Raw genomic sequence first — 20,985 nt, forward strand, 5'->3', positions numbered from 1 at the left:
CATGTTGCTATGGTTACAGCATCGCATACAACTCGAGCTCACAACGGACTGTAAACCTATTGTCGAAAGTCGCCCAATACCTGCTAGAGCGCATCCTGCAAGAGATTTAAGGTAATTTGCGAAAGCTCAAAGGCCACGTTAAGTCAAATTTGATTTTGCAAAACCACCACCAAAAAAATGCCTTTTCTGGGCAGATACTGACGCTAGCTAGCGGGGTTAAGCTAATAGCGGAGATTACGATGTGAAGCCTGTGACTGCAGCGGTGTTTCCTGTTCTGTTTTCAAAATAAATTCAAATTATAGGCTGCCTGAAGAGAAAACCTATCAAAACGCATGTATTTAGTATTAAAAGTTAATATAATGTAACTACCTAATACATTTATTTGATATGAATTCAAGAAAAGTATGGATTGTTAACTGGCACCGAGGGTCGTCTGCTTTTATTTTCTTATATTTCTAAGGGAAGCAAGTCGACACTGGAAATTCAACTTGCATTGAAAACCAAGATCAATCGCAGGATTATTTTTATTTATTTGTTGTTGTTTTGTTTTTTTTATTCTTGTTGCACTTGAATCATGCACGACATAATGGTGTCAACGTTCTCCACCGGGGTTAACTTAGCTCTTAAGATCGTTCTGTGACGTCCAGGTTGAAGTGAAGCCCTCGCGAAGGTTGTGTTGTGGTCGTCTGCTTAGCAGCGAGCATGTCCGGCGACCTCGCTGCCGTGTGGGACGTCGCGTTGAGCGACGGAGTCCACAGGATCGCCTTCGAGCACGGCACCACCACCGGCAAGAGGGTCATCTACGTCGACGGAAAGGTACATTAGCTGCTTCTAAACATTTCAAAACGGTCCACAGGTGTCTATGGAACACCTTTCGTGAGCCAAGAGCACAAGAATTATAATCTGTTTTGAGGGGGCGGTCGGATCTCACTCCGCCCCATATCATCCTGGGCCAATGGCAAATCAGGCTTTTGTTATCTTGGCGATTGGAGACAGAGCTCAGGTGTTGCGACTTGGTGAGAAAATTCCCAGAGTTTGGCATACGTGTCAACTTGTTCGTTTTCCCCGTATCTTATACGTTTTTTGATCATTTCAAATTGTGTACGCCGTATAACAATTTTTTTTACAAGAAAAAAAAATCAAAAACTTTTTTGTTAGACTGATCTTGTCTTGCCCATTTCGACTGTTCTCCGGAGCGTCCGTAAGCGATTCCCACTGCAAACTTCGGCCGACTTCCACGAGCAAAGTGAAAACGCGACAGATGCATTTTAAGTTGTCAGCCGCTCACAAAAGTTGGACTTGGTTGTTTAATTCCACACTGTGGGAGGAAAAGCACTCTTGATACCAAACGATTTGTATCCCAGCCATGAAAATGTCAACCATCAAGAACATGTCCCCTTGAATTTTGCTTTCCTAGGAGGTGCTGAGGCGGGACTGGATGTTCAAGCTGGTGGGCAAGGAGACGTTCATCGTGGGCAAGCTGGACACCAAAGCCACCATCAACATCGACGCAGTCAGCGGCTTCGCCTACGAGTACACGCTGGACATCAACGGCAAGAGTCTCAAGAAGTACATGGAGAACAGGGCCAAGGTGACCAGCACCTGGGTGCTCAATCTGGACGGGACGGATTCCAGGGTGGTCTTGGGTGAGATCCTACTACAATTGCGACTACTGAGGAGGCACCTGCCGATTTTTTAACTTTGACCTGTGAGCTCAATCATTCACTAAATTCTGACACATATGGGCTGCAATGCTGATTCTTCTGGATAGTTTTTAAAAATCCAGCGTCCAAAATTAGCACCAGGGTGTGTCCCGCTGTGTCGGGCTACCAAGACACTGGCCGGTAAACAGTTCATAAATGAATGCGATGAAAATAATAGTACATCATTTAAAAAGATTAATAAATAAAAAAATCAACTGAAGCATGTGTCCATAACGCAGTCGCCCAACCGCCATGTTTGTTTCGGGGAATGCTAACTCCCTAGGAGCTACAGCTGGCTAACTGTTGTGGCTAAATATGACGTGTAGCCATAAATTTACTTCGCGTCTGGTGTTAACACAGCAGAAGTCACTAATCAGCGTTTCCATGGCAGCATATAAGCCACACCTGTGACTAGTATGTTATCACAAATCAAGGATGGGGAGGAAGACGTAGAAGCCATGCTAACTGCCAAACTATCATGACGGAAATTATACAAAATAATGCTACACCGCTATGTAGGACTGGAAACAAATTAGTACGTCATCAGAGAGGATGGGCCTACAAAGTACATTAATATAATCAATATTTTTGATTTGGTATACCTTTCACCTTTCTTAGTCGCACAAGGTGGAAATTGGCATCGTTTCATCAGCAATACGATATGCAAGTGAAGTTCTGTAGGTTGGCAGCCACTGCAATTGTAAAGTAACAGTGAGCCCAGTTCAACTCACTTCACAATAAGTAGTAGTTTGGTTAGTAATGAACAATTGGGCCAAAAATTAGCCTTAAAACCGTTAAATGTTACTCCCAGTTTAAGTTTACTGTCACGTTAAGTGTAAAAAGAGAAATAAATGTTATGTATTTTCAACCACTACATAGCCTAATGGGAGTCCCTTTAGCTTAATGCTAACACATGTAGAAAGCGCCATGTGCGTGATAGCGGTTAGCTTCGAAACACGCTACTTCAACGCAAACGGTGGGGTAACACATTCAGGCAGATCATAAAACAAAACTCACTGGCCTATTTCTTTTACCTCCACAAAAAAAGACTAATATTTGTACAGAGTCAATCACAGCAGTAAGCAGATAATTCTTCTTTATTTTTGTCTGCGTGACTGTATTATACTGTACTGCCTCCCGGTGGCCAAGTGGGACACAGCACATTGAATTGAATTGCAGCATTAAATCATGATGCGCAGTGTTGAATCATTCAACATTATGTTTCATGAGGTTAGCATTCTGTTGTGATCATGTGGAGTGATCTCTTGGGTGTACTGTGGTGAGGTTGAAGTGGCCATTTCAACTAGAGGTAGCATTGTGACAGACAAAATCTTGTCATGTGCAAATAATTATTTCGAGCTGCCTGCTGAGTCAGCATTGAGGTTAAGCTGCTTTCGAGCGCACACCACCTTGATCTCATGGTTAATCCATTTTAAAGACCTGACTGTGTTTTTCTTTTTTTCTTTTATCACCTGCCTTCCTTGACTTGCAGAGAAAGACACCATGGATGTTTGGTGTAATGGACAGAAGATTGAAACTGCAGTAAGTGCAATTGTGCATTTTTTTTCTTGATTTAAAAGAGATGTGATTTGCTTTGGGTGAGTTGCTTTCCAACTGATGTACTTTGCAGCTTTTGTTAACATGACATGGGGCAGAGCTAGCTTGTTGTGACAAAGGAAGCAGCAGCAATTTGCAGAAGTGCAGCCCAGAGATGGGGGGGGGGGGGGGCAGGCCGGGAGACATTAAAAGCATTTTCACTGGCGGAGGCAACACTTCATACGTTTGTCAAATATTTTGCTGAGCCATCAAACATCATGTATGTGCCACCCATCAGAAGCTAACACTGTTAGCCATTGCTAATTTGCGCTTCCAACAAGACTCAATGCAAGCTCTGCTTATATTTTGTACAATTTTGTATTAAGCAAATGAGTCACGCAGCAAATGATACAACGCTGAACGTTCATGTTCTCACTGTGGTCTCCAAGGGCGAGTTTGTGGATGACGGCACAGAAACGCACTTCAGCCTGGGCGAGCACAACTGCTGCGTCAAGGCGGTGAGCAGTGGAAAGCGACGAGACGGACTCATCCACACGCTTCTCGTGGACGGAGCCGAGATAGCTGAATGCACCGAGTGACTTTTTGTCCCAAACAGCTGTAAGAAGTCTCACGGACCTGCTGCTTGGAGAGATTCTACAAACACTGGAAAAACTCACCTGTACTGTATTGTGGAAGAAACATTAACATCATCGAGCCAACGCTTCAATTCTGTATTTTTAATATTCTTTTCTTTTTTGGACCTATTCCTTCCATATTTCCCAATCGATTCAAACCTTCTCAGTCTCACATTGTACACATTTCAACAATTCATTCATTGCATTCCAGTTTAGCATCCGCTCTTCAGCATTCATACTCGATTTCTACAGAAATTGCATTCTCTAGTTTGATGTAGTACTGTGCCATATCTATTCAATCGTGGAACATGGACAAAAGATGTCCCAGTGAATGTGTATAGTGTAAGGGTTAAAAAAAGAAATCAAACCCTCGAGTGGTTCATGAGTAGACCCACAATAAAGTTTCAAGAAGCCATTCCTGAAAAGTCATGGGAAGTCTGCCATGTTTGTTTTAAACTGCCGTTTTAAGGGTCATTCGGCCAATTTCCAGGGGTCTTTTCAAGGCAAACCAGAGAGGCCGCCCCGATTTTGGAGCAGCTCTAGTAGACACATAAGTTGTGTTGAAATTTAGTGTTTTGAATTTGAAAGTTTGTTGTCAAGCAGTTCTGTGGTGTTACTTGAATGATTCCGAATTGGTCTGAATTGATGATGGTCCGGCTCGACATGTTTTAGAGGGAATATAAGCTATACATTGAGGTACTGTCCAAGTATGTCATTTTGGAAGTCATTTGCTGTGAAGTAGCTGAGTAGCAATTGCTTTTGTTACGCCAACTGCAATAAATATTGAATGTTGTTTCTCAAGTATTTCTGGTAAAAAACATAATAAAAATGAAGTACTGTACCATCAATTTATTGCTTTCCTTTTTTGAAGACCAAATTGTCGAGGTGCCGTGAGTCATTTGTTGTTGTGTACGCCGCCTCTTGCCGAAAGTCAGCCGGGACAGGCTCCAGCTCTGAAATACTGAAATTGAATTTAGGAGATTATTTTCCACCATGCACTTTTGAAGCTTTGCTTTTGGTGTAAATACTGCGTGTGTGGCTCGACAAATGTGACAGTCCATCAAATACGGGAAGGACTTTGCATCCGAGCAATTCAGTTAAGTTGAACTTTGCACCAAACTTGAATTTGTGAAATTCTGAACTTTTTGGAACTTTCAATGTCACATGCCTCAGTGTAAAGGTAAAAGGGGAAATGATAGTCGCATGACGCAGTTGGAGGAAGCTCGCCCAAAAAAAAGATCTTCAAAAACTAGTCTTACCTTGTTTCGAATCAAGTTAAAACTGACCCTGAGAGCACATGTAGTTGTACCTGGCGTGAAAGGCACAACAATTAAATGAGACGGCAGAATTACACGTGTGGCCACTTTTTTGGGTGGTGTGCTGTGAGCTGTTTCTAATGCAAAATATTTGGGTTTGGGAAACCTACTATACGACGATGCTTGAAAGCTTTCAACTTGAAGTCAAAATGAACCAACGGTAATGACCACCTGTATACGAAAACCAGCCAGTCTAAAGTTGAAACCAGGCAGAAATATTAATTATTTGGTATCAATTGAATATTACAGCTCTCCTCCGAACGTCTCTTTGTCTTCAAGAAACACAACGATGAACAAACGATACCAAGCACGGCCACAACAAGAAGAGCAAACAGCGTGTAGAGTCCAATCTGGGCATCACGGACGGAGAGCGTGATCCCCAGGAAGTCGACGCTGTTGACGGCTGGAAGAGACGTGCTGGGCGCGCTTGTCCCTGCGGAGAAGACAGACAAAACTTAGGCATACAATACCTCGCCTTTGCCCGTGGGTGTGAACGCTTGTTTGTCTATGTAACGGTGGCCACCCACTCGCGTCCGGAAATTGCGGTGCCACGACATCGCTCACCGTTGAGCTGAAGGCTGCGAGGAACGTGGTTGTGCTAGCTAGCGTATAGTCGCACAGCGCAAGCTTGCATCCGTTGCACGTTACATGACTAGCATTTTGTAGACTGCAGAATTCATTCTGCGGCGAGCATCACGAGTGACATCATCAATAAAGACTAGTGAGCCCGTTCCCGAAGTCCGAACCATGACATGAGCTTCAGCATGAGTCACAGATGAGCTTGTGCGTTTTAGATCATAAGCAGACTCTTTCTTTCTCCATACGTTGGTACGTCTCCATACGAGGTTCAACTTGGTCTCGTCAGTCCATAAAACTTTGTTCCAAAACCTTTGCGGCTCATCTATGTACTTTGTTGCAAAATCCAAACTGGTCCAAAATGCACAAGCTCATCTGTGGCTCATGCTGGCGGTCATGTCATGGTTTGAACGTCTGGAACGGGCTCACTAGTCTTTATTGATAATGGAACTCATGGTGGTCACAGCAGAATGAATTCTGAAGTCTCCAAAACCATTTGGAAATTTACAGAAAAATACATCCAAACTCATCGGGAGAAGCTTTGTCATGCAACAAGGCAATGATCCAACACAACAAAGGACTTCAAAGTGAAAGGTCTTAGACTGTCCAAGTCAATCACCGGACCGGAACCCAATAGAGCATGAATTTTACCTCCTGAAGAGGAAGACTGAAGGACAAAACCGCCAAAAACAACATACAAGAACTGAAAAAGGCTGAAGTAAAGGCCTGGAAAAGCATTTCAACAAGAATGCAACAGTCTGGCGAAGTCAATGGGTCGCAGGCTTCAAGTGAGGGTTATGCCAACAAATATTAATCATTCACTTGAAGTGAGCTGGATTTCTGAACCTTTGTCTCATATTCATCTTAGAATCTGAAATCCACATGTCTTCAGTATGCAACAAAAACAAAAGAACTGACCTTGTCGTTTCATCAATACTTTTGGAGTATATGCTTGATTGTCAATTCGTGCCCAGCAAGTGACTGGCGATCAATCAAACCTACCTTCCACCTCGTGGTTGAGACACTCGTGGGGCCCAGCGGCGGGGTCTGGGAATCCGTTACAGGTGATGATGGTGGCGTAGTTGGCCGCGGAGGCCTTGGCCACTCGAGGAAGTTTGGGGTCCGAGTGATTGACGTAGAAGAGGCCGAACCTTTCTGAAAATCCCGTGGCCCACTCCAGGTTGTCCATCAACGACCAAGCCGTGTAGCCCCTAATATCCACGCCGTCCAGTACATAAGCTAGGAGAACATTACAGTTGAATGACTTCTTCCTATGTTAAAAGCAAACTTCATTGTTGCCATGATTATTCACCTTTCAAAAGCTGGTTGATGTATTTTTCGTAGTAGTAGCTCCTGTGGAAATCATTCATATCCACGGGCCCTCGCTCCGAGATACCGTTCTCAGTGATGATAATAGGAGGATTTCCATATTCCTCCTTAATGAAGTTTAATATCCTCCGGAATCCGAACGGTGAGACCTTGAGCCAGGATGAACCCGAATCCAGCCACGTGCGGTCCACGATTGTTCCTGCACCTCTGCAATAATCAGGCAAGGTTTACGGTTCTTAGGGTTTAGGGTTAGGTTTATATAAGCTTTAGGGTAGGTAACCGAAGACGGAGTTGTCTTACCGATCGGCATCGTAATGCTGAAGGGTCCCGTAGTCCACAGGGAAGGCCAAGACGGTAGTGTAATGGTTGAAGCCAAAGTAATCGTAGGTACCCTTGATTCTTTCTACCTCTTCTGCGGTGAATTCGGGCAACCTGGAGAGAGAAACCCGAGCCATCGACTTGCTTTATTTAAGGCCTTCGAAACAAAAACGTTGAGATTACCGAGATTTAGGCAGGCCAGCTTCGAGGCTTCTCTTTTGAATGATCGTCTTCATCATATCACTGTAGTCTCCGTTAAAGACGGGGTGCGCAAACCAGCCAATGTAGAACTGCAATAACATGAATCTCCGTGTCGTGAAGCAGTCGACGCCCCGGATTGGACTCCAGTCAATCGCAGGGCACATGCACCAACACGCATTACCACTTGCAGACATTTTCGAGTCGTTCAATGAGTAAAATTTGAATTCGGAAAAAACAAAAGATGGCACCTGCACCACACGCCTGGCAGCGTCGACGTCCTCCTGCTTGTACGGGTTCCTGGGCTCGGACCAATCGGAATTGATGGTGATGGAGATGAGCCCGCCCTGTTTGCTGCGGTACTCGTCGTTGTACAGGTGCCAGGCCTCGGCATGAGCTTTGAGCAAGTGGTGGCCCACGATGTACGGCAACGTCCCCGGCCGGAAACTAATCCCTGGATGGTCATTAAGGATGAGTTAACTCATTCAATGCCAAAGACATATTTATATGGGGTACAGTATGCATTTGTACCCGGTGCAGCAGCTCCGTAACCGTGACCCACATTGGCAATGTTGTAAGGCTCATTAATGGTGATCCAGAATTTGACTTTGTCACCGAGGCGGCTGAAAATGAGGTTGGCGTAATCCCGGAATTTGAGCACAATGGTTTCATTCTCCCAACCGCCAATGTCCTGCAACGCTTGAGGAAGGTCCCAGTGGTACAGGGTGACCTAACAGCACAGAAGATAAAAGACAACGGCTTGACGCAAAGCTAAAAACAACTCAGAGTACTAGAGTCGCACTGGAAAGGGGGACTAAAAGGACACTACGAGATTAAGTTATTTCACGAGAATAATATCTGTATATATACTTTCATTTGTACTTGTACTTCCACGTACATGAGGTTGGATGTTTGCATCAAGCAGGGCGTCCACCAAGCGACTGTAGTAACTCAGCCCAGCCTCGTTGACATAGTCGGTGGTGCCATCGGGAAGAACCCTCGGCCAGGATACGGAGAAGCGGTAATGCGTCACCTTGAGTTGCCGCAACATGGAAATGTCCTCGTCTATTTTGTTGTAACTGTCGCAGGCGACATCCCCGTTGTCGTCGTTGAACACTCGGAGAGGCGTGTGGGCGAACCTGTCCCAAATACTCAGACCTTTTCCATCAGCCCTCCATCCTCCTTCGATCTAGAAGGAGTCAGTGCAAAACTGACTGAAAACACTAATGATGGGAAAATGAAGCTACAAATTTGCTCCATGAACCAGTAGTCGTATTTTTTGACTCCTCTCGATGTCATTCTCTGCTCAAGTGGACTTGCCATTTCTTAAACCCCTTCTTTAAACCAAAAGTGCCACCTAGAGGAGTTCAAAAATAGAACAATTGCCTCATGAAGTAAATTTGAAGCACAAGAAAGCACCCAAAAGTTTGTTTTACTTGTTACTTTTTAAAATGACCTGATATGACGCTGTTGCAGTACTCCAGATGAAATTTTGGGCAAAATTTCCGTAAAGTATTTTTTCATCCTCAGGTGTGGGAAATCCGTTGTCCCTGATGACTCGATGGTAGAAATGAGCGGAGTACTTGGGTGTTCTCGGGCGGTTCAGGTCCTGGAAGTCGACATGGTGGAGCCCGAATCCCACTTTGAACCCGTCCAGCCACTCAAATGAGTCCATGAGAGAGGCGGCCGTGTAGCCTCTCACCTTCACGCCGTCCAGATCGTGGGCTGGCAACATGGAAGAAATTATGCGAGAAGCAACGTTTCAAGAAAACATATGCTGTTGTTACCATACTGAAATTTGCAATTGTTTACTTCGAAGTATACAACTTTTTCTTTGAAAAACATAACTTTTTTTCCTCAAAAATGTCAGCGTATCCTCTCACCTTTGCAGCCAATCAATCACCAATGAAACCAGTGCTGCCGTTACCTTTGAGAGCTTCGTCAATGTAGGTTTTGAAATAAAACACTCTTGCTGTGTCATCCCACTTTGTCTTTGAGTCTGTGGCAACACCATTGTCAGTGATGTAAATCTCCGGATCTCCATATTCAACTTTGAGCCAGTTGAGGAGTCTCCTTAAGCCCCAAGCCACAGCCCTCTGGTTTTTGATGGCCGTGGTTGGTGAATCGCCATCCTCCTCTTCTGCCAGATCCCGATCGTGTTCATAGGACGCCGGTGTGAGCCGTGCCGTGGTGTGGCTTACTGTCTTTGTGGTGAAGTGGTTTAAGCAGAACACGTCGGCGGTCCCCCTGATGGACCTCTTTTCCTCTTCGGTGAACTTAGGTAGTCTGGACTGCGCCAGACCTTGCAGTTCGCTCTTGTTTCCAACCTGCCATTTCATTGCGTCGGGATAGTCGCCGTTCTTAAAAATGGGGTGGGCGAACCAACCCAATTGAAACTGCATAGCACGGTCGGCAGCCGCCACTTCGCGAAGAACGTTGACGTCCTTTGGTTCTACCCAGTCAGAACCAAGGGCAAGCGAAACTAGACCACCCTGAGATTTGCGATATTTTTCATCGTAGATATGGTAAGCTTTGGCGTGGGCTTTTATGATGCTGTGAGCAACTCTATATGGTGCAATTCCTGGCTTCCTAACATTTGGCGGAATCTGCCCGAGTCCGTATCCTGACCATGCGATGGTGTGCGGCTGGTTGAAAGTCAACCAAAACTTCACCCTGTCGCCAAAGGTGGAGAAGCAGAAATCGGAAAAATCGGCGAAAATGTCAACCATGCTCGAATTCTCCCAGCCGCCAACGTTTTGCAACTCCTGAGGCAGATCCCAGTGGTACAACGTCACCATCGGCGTGATGCCATTTAACAGAAGATCATCAATGAGTCTGTTGTAAAAGTCAACACCCTTTAAATTCAGGGAATTTAGCAGACCAGTAGGGAATATCCTGGACCAAGACAAGGAGAATCTGTATGACTTCACCTGCAGAGCTCGCAACATGTAGAGATCCTCCCGAAGTCTGTGGTAACTGTCACAGGCCACGTCTCCATTGGCATTACCTGGTAGACTGCCTGGTTTGTGGGTAAACACGTCCCAAATACTTGGTCCTTTCCCATCGGCATTCCAGGCACCTTCAATCTGGTAAGCGGAAGATGATACTCCCCATGTGAATTTTAGTGGAAAAGTGCCATAATGGTAGACCTTGCGGTGGAATTTGGACTGGTGGGAGAATCTCTCCCACGTAACCTTGGACGTGGACGGCACCTCTGACGGAGGCAACGCTTTCAAGGGAGGCTTGAATTGTGTTGCCGTCACTTCCAAAGCATCTCCCGGACTTGTACCAAATCCATTTTGTTTTATAACCTGTGAGTAGAAGTATGCCGACTGTTTCGGAGTCCTCGGTCTGTCTGGGTCCTCAAAGTTGACATGGTGAAGCCCAAATCTTTGGCTGTAGCCTTGTCTCCCCTCAAATCCGTCCATTAGAGACTGTACGGTGAACCGCCGCACATCCACCCCATCAAGGAGTCTTGCTACAAAATGAGACAAAGAAAGCACACAACGTTTTAGCTCCAAAAAGTGTCTAATCTAAAAAATATACAACTTTTTATCTCAAAATATACAACCAAAAAACGACTGACTTAATCCTGTCAAAATATCATCTTTTAATGCGGTAAATATGCCTCAATTCTTGTAATTATTTTTTCCTTGAAAAAAAATATCTGACTTCATCACCATAACAATAATAATAATAATTCACCATCATAATACCGTTTTCTGAAAAAAAAACCCATTTTGTTTCAGCTATTGGTATAAGCAATTCTAAACACCTTTAGGGCAGGCCGTCAGTTGCTTGCATTTTTGTTGTTTGTATTCGCGGCACGGCTCGACCACTATCCGCCGCAAATAGGTCAAAAAATATATAAAGAAATTGCTGCAACCAACCTTTTAGAGCTTCATTGATGTACCCCTTTAAGTAGTCTACCCTACTGGTATCATTTAGGGGGTCCCCTCCATATTCTGTTGGCATGCCATTCCCTGTTACGTACACAGGTACCTTTTTAATCTTTAGGTACTCCACAGTGATATAGTTAAGAAGCCTCCTCAGCCCCCAGGGTGTAGAATAGATCCAGTCCGAAGCCGTTGGAGACCAAGACGGGTCTACATGGGACTGGAAGTCACCCACCCCTTGCGGACCTGCGTCGCAGCCACCATCACTGCTGTTTATCAGCCGCATTGTAAAATGGTTTAGTCCAAAAAAATCAGCTGTTCCATTGATCCGTTGACTTTCTTCAGGAGTGAAATCTGGCAGAGTGGCAGGTTTGGAATGAGGACACTGTTTGTTCTTTTTGTCAATCTGACTCTTCAGAGTTGCTGGGTAGTCTCCGTCCACAAATATAGGGTGTGCAAACCATCCTAACGTGAATTGCAAGGAACGGTACGCTGCCTCCACGTCCTCATATGTGGACGGATCCAAGGGCTCGGCCCAGTCAGAGTTGAGCGCGATTCCCACCCGGCCGCCTTGTCTGGTTCTGTATTTGTCATTGTAAACATGCCAGGCCTCAGCGTGGGACTTGATTATGTTGTGAGTCACCTGCAAGAGAAAAGAGTGAAAGTTGTTCTCAAATGTTTGTGAAAACACCTCGGGAGGGCCAGTCCAACAACCAAGTCAGTTTTTCACACCGCTTTCTGAAAATGTGTCTGTGAGCCAGCTGCCGGATCGTGATATCACACATGGATAAGTGACATCGTAATCACCCCCAGACCAAGCTTGCCTGGACAAAGATCCAGAGCCCCTTTCAAACAAAAACGTTTCTAAATGAGGAACACTGAAGAGTCCTGGCTTCCTCACAATGCCCCAGCTTCATCACTGGTTGTCCTAGCAACAAAAGCCGGACGTGGCATATGTGTGTGACAGAACGGTCCATGCTAATCCGAGTAATTTTGACCAGAGCCGGACAAGTGGATGAAATTGTGTGTTAATTCTTCGTCCGTTGCGCATCATTGACTTTTCGTCCGTCCGAAACCTTACGTTATGACACCTTGGAACTGTTTTAAATTGTGAGCGGTCTTACCTGGTAGGAGGCCACCACATAGTCCTGGACTTCAGGGGGATGCTTGCCCACACCATAGCCAGCGTGGCTAATTACCCAAGGACTACTGAATGTGTTCCACGTCTTGACCCTGTCTCCGAAAGTGGAGTAGCAGAAGTCCGCATAGTCCTTGAAGGCTTCGATGATGGAAGAGTTTGTCCACCCGCCCTGATTCTGGAGGTCCTGGGGCAGGTCCCAGTGGTGCAGGGTGACGACCGGTCCTATTCCTGACTCAATGAGAGTATCGATTAGTTTTTCGTAGTAGAGTACTCCTTTACGAGACTGGCTCCTTCGATAGCCCGAGGGGAAAATGCGCGCCCATGAGATGGAAAACTGGTAGGTGTCGACTTGAAGACCCCGTAGGAGGTAGACGTCGTAATCGACCTTGTGATAACTGTCGCAAGCTTGATCGGCTGTCTGATTATGGAAAACTTTATTTTCATGGCTGAAGCGATCCCAAATGGTTTCTCCTTTGCCACCTTCGGCCCAGCCTCCTTCCACTTTGAAGGACACACTGGAGGCGGCCCACTGGAAATCCGAGGGAAAGGATCCGTTGAGGAAAAAGTCACGTTCGGATTCCAGCTGCACACCAAACTTCTCCCAGACACTCTGGTAACTGTTTGTCTTTCCGCTGGAATAGCCCAGAAAAAAAACACAAAGAAACACAGTTATCCTGCAAGCGGGGCTTTTTTTTCCATGGCGAATCTTCTGAACAAGGAAACATTGACGCCATATATACTGCTCCAAGATGAAAAGGCTTGGTGTTTTTGCTTTGCCCATCTGTCCAGGAGTTGCTTCTGATTGGGCTCATTTGGGGAGAATTCCCTAATTGAAGTTTGTTAAAGTGTTAAAGAGGCCTGGAAACGTGCCAGAAATCGCTGCTTGAAACCAAAACTGCTGACTTCCTGTTTGAGTTGGTCCATAGGTCTGTGTGACGTTTTTGTGTGCCCTGTCACATTTCTACCAAATTCTGTGTCTATCAGTGAAACTAGTGTGGCGGGATACTACTTTTTGTTTGCACAAGGTCTGGAATTTAACCCAAAATGCACAACTTCCCGTTCAAATTACAGGCCTGTATTGTGCATGCTGTTATGATGGACATAACCATCCAATTTGGTGTTGGCTCGCTGAAACTGGTGTCTGCGGCTGATTATTTTTCTAACTTACCAGAGGGCGCCACTTGGTTTTAATTTCAAACAGGATGTGCACACTTGCAAAGGCTTGTGCCTTATCAGTCATATTTAGGCCCCCAAAAGGCAATTCATGAATCGCCCCCCCAAAAAAATACTGCCATTCCTAAATGCAGGGTGGGCCATAAGTTTTCATACATAGTGTGTGTTTGTATAGCGACACCTCGTGTTTCCGAAACATGAAACCGTACATGATACATATTCTTGTGTCTGGAATCTTATGGGCCAGCTGGACTGTACAAAGTGTTACCTGGTAGGCAGATCCTCCGTATCCATCGTGCCCAACACGTGCATCATGTCACAGCCTGCTATTTTCACATTGTTGCGGTTGAGCACTGTCAAGAGTCAAAGAGAGTCACGATCATTGGAGCCATCTGAAAAGGATTATACTTGATGGTCTGTCCTTGATGTTTTCAGACACACGTGGCGAAATGACACCAGAGAAATATTTGCAAGTTCTCTTGAGTTTCCTAAGTCTGCTCAGTGGTTATTTTGACATGTACTTCAAGGGGGCATGTCACAGAAAATGAGCTTTTTTTTTTTGGAACTTTCCAAATACGTCTGTTTATTTTACTCATTTGCTAGCTTGTGCATTTAATATTAGCATTACGCTGCTGAAGTCATTCAAAAAGCAAAGGTTTGTACACTTCCTATTAATTGTTGACTCTTGTATTGAATGAGCTCATTAAAGATCATTGCTATTGTGAAGTAGGTAGAAGGCAAATTATGTAGCCTTCAGCTACTTTTACCTTGTAAGAAATTCCCAAGAACCTGGAAGCGACTGTCGGCACAATCGCAGAGTGTCATCTTGTATATGAGGATGGGCACGTCCTGACTGGCCATCTACACAAAAGGACAAGACCATAATTTGAAGAGAAGAAAAGCTGTGGGGGGTACTGTTTTGTCGCACCTTCAACTTGGTGAGCTCCTCGGTCAAATTAAAGGTGGAGGCGCAGTTGGACTCAAAATGCAGCGACAGGAAGTCCATCTATCAAAACAAACATGGCGCCTCAGCTCACAAGCTCACTGGAATTGCACTGATGACGACTCACTTTGAGCGAAGTTTGGATCTGCCAAAGAAGTGCGATGTCGCTTGCTCTCAACCCCACGGAAACTTTCCCTGTGGATATGGAAGCGTCATTTGGCGTTTATCTTAAAAATGTTAGGTCCGACTGGAGTGCTCGAGGGCTGCTGTCTCGCCTGTTTTCCTGGTTCGCCGCCTGCCGCAACACAGCTGACTCCAATGATGAGCTCATCAGCAAGCTCCGAAGAAGCATAACGATGCTGATCATTTGATACAGGTGTGTTGCTGCACGGAGGGATCCGGGAAAACAGGCCGGACAGCGGCCCTTGAGGACTGCGTTTGGACACCCCCGTGTTTGAGGCTGCTGGGAGGGATCACGCTTTATGGTGATGGCTTGCGTTTAGGGCTAAGTTAAAGAAGAGAAAAACATCCATGATGTCCATTTGCACTGGCACAAGCAGCACCTTACTTTGTTCTGTACCTGTATTTCTTTTCTTTCGGTTATTCCTTTTTCATTTTTATCACTTTCAATTTTTATGTACATGGCGAATAATGAATGCAGGTTTCTATTTTTTTTCATCACTTGCTGTCCCAAGCGCTCAAAAAACGAGGGGAAAAAAATTGTAATAAATGAAGGAGGTAATTATATCCCCAATAAAGTAGTTATCAAAAATATCCATCCATCCATTATCGATACCGCTTCTCCTCACAAGGGTCGCGGGGCGTGCTGGAGCCTATCCCAGCTGTAATTTAGGGCAATTTAGAGAGTCCAATCAACTTAACTTACCATGCACGTTTTTAGAATGTGGGAGGAAACCGGAGTACCCGGAGAAAACCCACGCAGGCACGGGGAAAATATGCAAACTCCACACAGGGAGACCGGGATCGAACCCACGACCTCTGAACTGTGAGGCGGACGTGCTAACCAGTCGACCACCGTGCCGCTTTATCAAAAATAATTAGCCAAAAATAAAAAACACATAGAGGTCACAGGCCAGGGCCAAATATATATTTGTGAAGTCAACCATTTTGGTTACTCTGTCGTTTTCGTAACTCACCTTTGTCTCCAAAGCTATGATGGTAAAGTTGGTAAATATTCCGGATCAACTGGATGATATCTTCGGGTGGTGGTCCGTGGTGCCAAAGCTCCCCCAGGTGACTGAGGATCACCCAGGAGTGGGCCAACTCCCCAAACTCTTCAAAGGCAAACTCCGCGTAGAGCGTGAACATCCCCTGCAGCTCTCGGCTTTCCCATCCTCCAAAGTGTGACTTGAGATCTTCTGGCACCGTGGATGCATGAAGGATGACAAGGGGCTGCAGACCCGCAGTCAAGACTAGCTTCAAGAGAGTCCGGTAGCAGCTGACCACCGCTTGTTGGGGCCGCCCGGGGTGCCCTGAGGGGAGGATTTGGAATCCGATTCAGAAAACGTTACTCAACTCAACTCAAAAATGTACAGCATTCATAGATCGGCATGAAACCACAATTGCTGAATTCCAAATGCTGCACGGGGGTCAAAATTTGTCATACAATGACAAAGGGTTAAAACAAAAATCATAACATGAAAACAGTATACACCATAAAACATTTTGAAACAATGCCGAGTCGCATACTGAGTCGAAAGCCCCCGAGAGTAAAAAAGTCTTTTAAGACGAGTTTTGAAAATGGACAGCGAGGGGGCTTGCATAACGGTCAACAGGAGGTCATTCCAAAGACAGGAATCGGCAACGGAAAAGTCTCGATCCCCTCTGAGGCTCCGCCTAGCCCACGGTACCTATAGCGTCTGATCTGCTGACCTGAGGCACTGGGCAGGTGCGTGAGGAAGCTCAGCAGGACATAGATCTGACATAGCAGTGGAATGAATTAGCATGTTTTCTTAAGGCGAAACCCAGGGTCCGCAAATACAATGGAAACAGTGGGAGCCTCGAAATTGAACCCTGTGGAACACCGTGAGTCCAATAAAGACTGGCAATCATAAACGAGCAGAGACTCTGTCTTTATAGCGCTGAAAACAGAAAATAAAGCCAAAGCAACAGGAGGGGCACCACACACTGTCCGCCATCTTGCTTACAATCTCGCAGTGAAGTACAGACCCGCTAAAAGGTATTTGCGCAAGATGGCGGCAAAGCACATTCAAACGGAGAGGATCCTAAAAAATAGGGTTGTACCATTTCTCCAGGAGTTCAAATGTTCAACAACAACACAGACAAGTAGTCCGTTTGGATTGATGTGTTAACTCTGGTCCAAAGCATCAACGCAATGAAGCTCATCAACAGTATTAGCTAGCATACCGCTACTTGCCTAAATAACACACTAGTCACGAGCTTCACAAATGGGCAATTCCGAGCCGTGAATAAGCGGAGGTTCACTGTGTTTATCCCGTCCGGTTATCACACAAGATTACAACGTAAACAAGGGAATAGGATCGAGAATATACCTGAGGGTAGGAGTCGATTCCAGGACAGTGGCACTTGGAAATGGGTTATACCTCTTCCCTGGAGGTAGTCAAAGTACCGTCCGGATCCAGGAGGGATGGGACCACCGCAGGTAAAGACTTCCTTCTGGGACTGAAGTGGACCTGCGAGAAGCGCAAAGCCCTCCCCTCCATTCAGCTCACTGCTCAGGCCATCGCGCAAAGACAAAAAGCATAGCCACGCCAGCAACAAGCGCTTCATGGTGGCTGCAAACAGACGCACTGAGAGCTCGTGCAGCGCGCGTCTTTTCTTCCTATTTGCCACTTACGTAATACCATTGATAACATATTGCTTTGATTGCTTTATTGCAGCTGTGTGATAAACTTTGAAAGACTCTGGACCTGAAAATGGCAATCCCGCTGTCATCGTCTTTTGCCGATCGCGGTCCTTTTCATCCATGCCTCCATTTCCGGTCACTGTTGAGAGATGAGAGAGCTTTGCCCAGCTGACTTGGTGACAGAAGCGGGATGCCCCACGTGACTGGCCGCCAGGCACATGTAGACCAACAACCGGTGACATCTATGGACGCCCGAGAGCAGGGGTGTTCAAACTTTGTCGGGCTGCATTCAGAACAAAATACAAGGATGTACGCGCCCCTCTGGAATTCTTCACCTTGAATTGGTTGGTATAGAAAAGCTCCACATTAAGCCAAGTTTTGAGTAGTGCTTATAGTTTTAGATTTGTTGTCGTCTTGAATTAGGGAGTTGCAACTTGCCAACTTTTTCAACACTCGCACTTTCCACGCCCGCTTTTAAGCAAAAAAATGAAATGAAATATGATGTGTGCCATACCAAATTTTTGGGAGTCGTAGTTTGGACACCGATGCTTTCCAGTCGTCGGTGAAGCTAACGTGTGTTTTTAGAGGAAGCCGAAACCTGAGCCCAGATTCAAACTCAGAACCTCTTGACCGCGAGGCAGACATGCCAACCACTACATGCCCAAATTCTATGTTGTAATATTCAGTGCTTTTTGTTGTTTGGTGTGTATGGTGCACTTCATTTACATCAGTTTGTCATATTCAGTTCTTTTTGAAAACTCCCTTCTGGCGTGATTAGCACGTGTGCCTTACAGTTGAGGTTTTCTGGGTTTGAATTTGGCCCAACAACATGCAAGCTTCTTCGGTTCATTGTTAGTATGAGTGGTCATTTGTCTATGGTGACTAATTGGTGAGCAGTGCAGGGCTTATCACACTCGTCTTGTCCCCAGTTCAAGATCAATAAAATATACGATTGCTTGATTATCGCTTCTTTATCTGTCTAGCATATCTGAATGTCGTGATCTGACTTGAGTATGACCAATGTTTGGTTGTTAATGTGTTCTAAGATTGGATCCTCCCGATGCAATACTTCGATCATGACTGCATGTGAATGAATATCGTCAAGCGTCGTTCTTGTGACGATGATCTCTGTGTGATGAGCTTTGGTCGGACATTTTGGGAAACATTTTTGGTTTGAACAAAACCGGGACAAATATTATGAGCACGTGTTTTAAAATAATGTAGCCCTATATCTTAAGTATAGAAAATATTTGCTGAAAACTATTTTACGAATGTTTAACAAAAAACTAAACTGAATTGTTGCCGCACAAAGTCGGACTACTTTGAACTTTAAAATACATGAAAAAACAATAACGATAAATAAATCAATTAAAAGCGTAACATTAGAAAGTATTAAAAAATATTCATACTTATATGTGTATCCAGTATACGGAATTTTAAAACATACAGTATTAGAAAATACATTTTTAAAAATGTGACTTGTTGCACGTTGTCCAGTCGGCCAATAGAGGACGCGATTTTGCCATAATTTTGTCAGCCACAAGTACTAGATATAATCAGAAATATAATAGGAAAAATATGAGAATATTTTGTATTTTATATTTTAAACTAAAAAAAAACAACTTCAAATACACGACATGCTTGTAAAAAAAACCCCAAATACTACAAATATGGACTTGTTGCGCGTCGTCCAAGTTCCCTGCCAGGGGGCGCCATTGTGTAGCCAACCGTATCCCTCGCGCTCTGCGGCAAGCACCAGCCCCCCCCCCCCCTTTTTTTTTTAGTAGTGGTGCACAGGAACCCCTGAAGACGTCATGTGGCTACGAAAAAACCGCTGTCATGTTTCCGTGCATGCATGCTCATCATAGAACGACAGCAAACCTGCAGTAGGGAGGAACCTCTGCGTCATCCTGGGACTTCTTTCGTATGTTTTCGGTTTTGGGGGGAAGACTGCTTGTCCGGGACCACCATCCACCCATCCGTGCGTCCGTCCGTCCATCCATCCATCCGATCATCCAGTCATTCAGCCATCCCCACCCGCTATACGTGACTCCCCCCGGCCGCTGGTGGATGTGCGCGTGGGTGTGGGAGGGGCCCACGGCAACCGCGGCTGCACCCCGCCCGTCTCGCCTCATTTGGACTGCGGGGATAACGAGCTGCAAGCAGGGAAGACGAACCAGCGTGATCCGCTCCTCGCCCTCCCGCTCGTCTCGTCGCTGCTGCTTTTTGCTTTTGCCTCTGCGTCAAAGGTAAGCGTGATGCGTGATGGCTCCCGGTCGTGTCGTGCCGTGCCGTGTCATCGATGTTTGCATGCACGCGTCCCCTTGCAAGCTGCTAATCGAGCGTGGAAAATGACGTAGGGAATTCCCACAGTAATTCAATAGCCCTGCATGCATGCATGCCTGCGTGCATGTTGCATGCATGCAATGCATCCGAGGCACACATGGATGGAGAATGATTAAAGTTGAGGGGGTCGAGTTGTTGTGTAATAACCATTTGAATCCCCGATGCACACACCTTCTTGCTTCAGCGTCTTGCATAAGTACATCTGTATTCATGACAAGGAATGTCGTGCGTGCGTGAAGGTAAACAAAGATGGCAGGGTAGCCAACCTGTGGATGGGCTGTCAGGGAGTCAGGCGCCCCCCAACCGCCCCCAACCACAAATAGTATTGGAACAGTGAGGCCTTCCAGGGGTTTCAAACTCATTTCAGTTCAGGGGCCACCCCCAATTTGGTCTCGAGTGGGCCGCACCAGTACATTTGTGCAACTGGTCTGAATTGTTCGCGTTGTTTTATCGCAAGAGCCTTGTCAAATATTTAATTGTTTACTGTTGTTAGCCAATTGGCAACATGAAATTTACAGCCATTTGTAGAACGTCCTTCATCCTACCACGCGGAAACAAATTCTATTTCTATCTATCTATCTATCTATCTATCTATCTATCTATCTATCTATCTATCTATCTATCCATCTATTGATTTTCATTCTTTTTTCATTCACACGTGCAACATACAGATCACAGTGGAAAATTGACATGAATTTAGACATGCAAGTGGACATTTGGATTTGCCATTGAGTGAGGAAAACTTACAAAGGTTCCCTCAAATCAAAACTTTTTTCAACTGAAATTGACATCTTGCGATATTTCATGTCTTCAAATAGTACTACAGTCGCTACTCATTTTCACTGAAATAAAACGTAGCATCAGTGTGACCCCCAGCGGACAAATTAGCAACAACTGTTATTGTTATTGTAAAAAATTGAACTTCATGTGTTCTGCAAGTTTTACCCTTGGCCAAATTCCTCTCAACGGGCCGCATTGGAGCCTCTGATGTGCCGGTTCTGGCCCGCGGGCCATACGTTTGACACCT

General features: G+C 45.4%; 3 protein-coding genes across 10 annotated transcripts in view; 2 read left to right on the forward strand and 1 right to left on the reverse strand.

Annotated features, from left to right (window-relative positions):
* On the forward strand, positions 1-4,722 carry faima (Fas apoptotic inhibitory molecule a). Of its 3 annotated transcripts, none has more exons than XM_086050904.1 (5): positions 1-111; positions 648-816; positions 1,418-1,646; positions 3,196-3,245; positions 3,689-4,722. In XM_086050904.1, exons 2-5 carry the CDS (start codon positions 703-705, stop codon positions 3,836-3,838), a joined length of 543 nt encoding a protein of 180 aa, XP_085907030.1. In that variant the 5' UTR covers positions 1-111; positions 648-702; the 3' UTR covers positions 3,839-4,722. The 3 variants fall into 3 exon arrangements, with proteins under 3 accessions (XP_085907030.1, XP_085907032.1, XP_085907031.1); XM_086050906.1 differs by having other exon boundaries at positions 4-111; positions 695-816; XM_086050905.1 differs by lacking the exon at positions 1-111 and having other exon boundaries at positions 459-816.
* Positions 2,783-20,041, reverse strand: LOC147136895 (lactase/phlorizin hydrolase-like). 6 transcript variants are annotated; one of them, XM_086050898.1, is made up of 20 exons: positions 19,494-20,041; positions 17,677-17,751; positions 17,299-17,439; positions 15,922-16,257; positions 14,892-14,959; positions 14,750-14,827; positions 14,589-14,682; positions 14,090-14,174; positions 12,632-13,280; positions 11,502-12,150; positions 9,539-11,089; positions 9,068-9,336; positions 8,510-8,800; positions 8,143-8,341; positions 7,863-8,065; positions 7,597-7,703; positions 7,396-7,527; positions 7,079-7,302; positions 6,769-7,005; positions 2,783-5,623 (listed from the first exon to the last, which is right to left on the reverse strand). In XM_086050898.1, the coding sequence occupies exons 1-20, from the start codon at positions 19,609-19,611 to the stop codon at positions 5,409-5,411; spliced, it is 5,721 nt and encodes a 1,906-aa protein (XP_085907024.1). In that variant the 5' UTR covers positions 19,612-20,041; the 3' UTR covers positions 2,783-5,408. The 6 variants fall into 6 exon arrangements, 5 of the variants coding, with proteins under 5 accessions (XP_085907024.1, XP_085907025.1, XP_085907026.1 ...); XM_086050899.1 differs by having other exon boundaries at positions 17,677-17,854; XM_086050900.1 differs by having other exon boundaries at positions 17,677-17,895.
* hecw2a (HECT, C2 and WW domain containing E3 ubiquitin protein ligase 2a) overlaps positions 19,410-20,985 on the forward strand; it is a 24,436-nt gene continuing 22,860 nt past the window's right edge. Inside the window, exon 1 of the mRNA XM_086050903.1 lies at positions 19,410-19,861. The gene's annotated coding sequence lies outside the window, so the exon portion shown is untranslated. The remainder of the gene's footprint in view (positions 19,862-20,985) is intronic.

This window comes from Filicampus tigris, chromosome 14 (genome assembly GCF_054856515.1).
Source record: "Filicampus tigris isolate MCC_2025a chromosome 14, RoL_Ftig_1.0, whole genome shotgun sequence".
NCBI classification, from domain to species: Eukaryota; Metazoa; Chordata; class Actinopteri; order Syngnathiformes; family Syngnathidae; genus Filicampus; species Filicampus tigris.